The sequence below is a fragment of the Amphimedon queenslandica genome, unplaced genomic scaffold, assembly GCF_000090795.2.
Source record: "Amphimedon queenslandica unplaced genomic scaffold, v1.1 AMPQUscaffold_3208_Cont24793, whole genome shotgun sequence".
Classification (NCBI taxonomy): Eukaryota; Metazoa; Porifera; class Demospongiae; order Haplosclerida; family Niphatidae; genus Amphimedon; species Amphimedon queenslandica.
In genome coordinates, this window is record NW_003556460.1 from 1 (window position 1) to 1,383 (window position 1,383).

At 42.2% G+C, this 1,383-nt stretch overlaps 1 protein-coding gene across 1 annotated transcript; it reads right to left on the reverse strand.

The window, feature by feature from the left end:
• Window positions 1–89: 89 nt before the first annotated feature.
• Window positions 90–1,233, reverse strand: LOC105316224 (acid-sensing ion channel 5-like; the record flags this gene model as incomplete). The annotated part of the gene is made up of 1 exon (XM_011411044.1): window positions 90–1,233. A coding segment is annotated over one exon (1,144 nt), but the record flags the coding sequence as incomplete, so codon positions are not given.
• Between the last annotated feature and the right edge of the window lie 150 nt (window positions 1,234–1,383).

The following is a 1,383-nucleotide window of genomic DNA, read 5'->3' on the forward strand; positions in this document are numbered from 1 at the left end:
CACTTATTTATAACGAAATCAGGACAGCAGATCCTCTTTAACTCGTCAAGACATAAAATCAAAACTTCAAAGAATGTGATTATGCTTACTCCAATGAATAGACCCAATTGTCCTCCTATATCTCCCAGCAAACCTTCAACACCAAACGTGTATGAAGTAGTGACCACGCTGTATCGTAAATCATTGATATAGATGTTAATTGATAGGTAATTCTTTCTTAAATAGTCTTCAGTGACATTCTCATCTCTCATTAAATCTTCTAATATGAATGAGTTAGGATAGCTAGCATAGCTTGTGGTGTAGTCATAGTACTTGTATCTACAAGGCAGTGGGCATTGCTCCTCTGTATTGATGGTCTTGTACTCATTCAGTAAGCAGCATGAGGTGGGGAAGGTGCAGTTAGGGGTGTGGTCATACTCTCCATTCGATGGCCTCCTTGGTAGCAGAGTGCAGTTGCATACGTTAGGCTTTGCTATTTGTTTAATGAGGGCATCTTGTGCACAGGCATACTGAGAGTAGTCATAATCCTCAAAGAAGACAAGATCTTGTCCTGCAGTGCAATTCGCTTCTTTCGTCTCGTCAATGTATTCTTTTAGATTGACTCCAACATTGATTGCTTGACCTGGTGCTACATTGATACCATTGACATTCGGTCTAGCCACATCTTTCCCATCATGCACGGAAAGTATAACTCCTGCTTTACCATTGTACGAGGGTCTGAGATCCTGCTCTATATTTAGGACAAGCTTCATGCCATATCTAGTCCCAGTACTGTGAATAGTGTTACTGCTGCCGTTGTAATTGAAGCATATTCCAGCTGGAGTCAGGACTGGCTGGAAAAGGCTCTTACAATTGGAGACGTTGCTATTAACGCCAGTCACAAACCCACAGTAATGTATGAGCCTTCTCTTAGATCGAGCTGGTCTTTGTATATTCCATATTGTTGCTTCAAAGGTTGCGTCACTGTTATTCCTGGGGACTGTGTTCCTACAGTTTGAAATGACTGAGGAAGCATTCATGCTGTTGGAGTGAAAGCTCTCGTCCGCATTGAACAGCTGGTTCATGAGGTTGTACGTACGACTGAGCAACGGAAGAGCCTCATTCTTCTCAAAGTTGATATTGCAAATGGTCACACTTGGGAATGGGACACCATTAAGAGTGACGACGTTAATGGTAGAAGCTGTTGGTTTGTTTAGAAATATCTGTATGCTTAGACTGATGAGAGCTATGCAGCTAATGATGGCAGCAATGAAGATCAGAGCCCAAAACGACCTCCTCACTTTAGACTGACCTTTAAAGACGTGACTGATGCCAGCTATTGTGTTATCTTCAAGGAACTCCCCTCAAGTAGCGATCAGTGCAAGTACAAGTACAGTTCTTGCA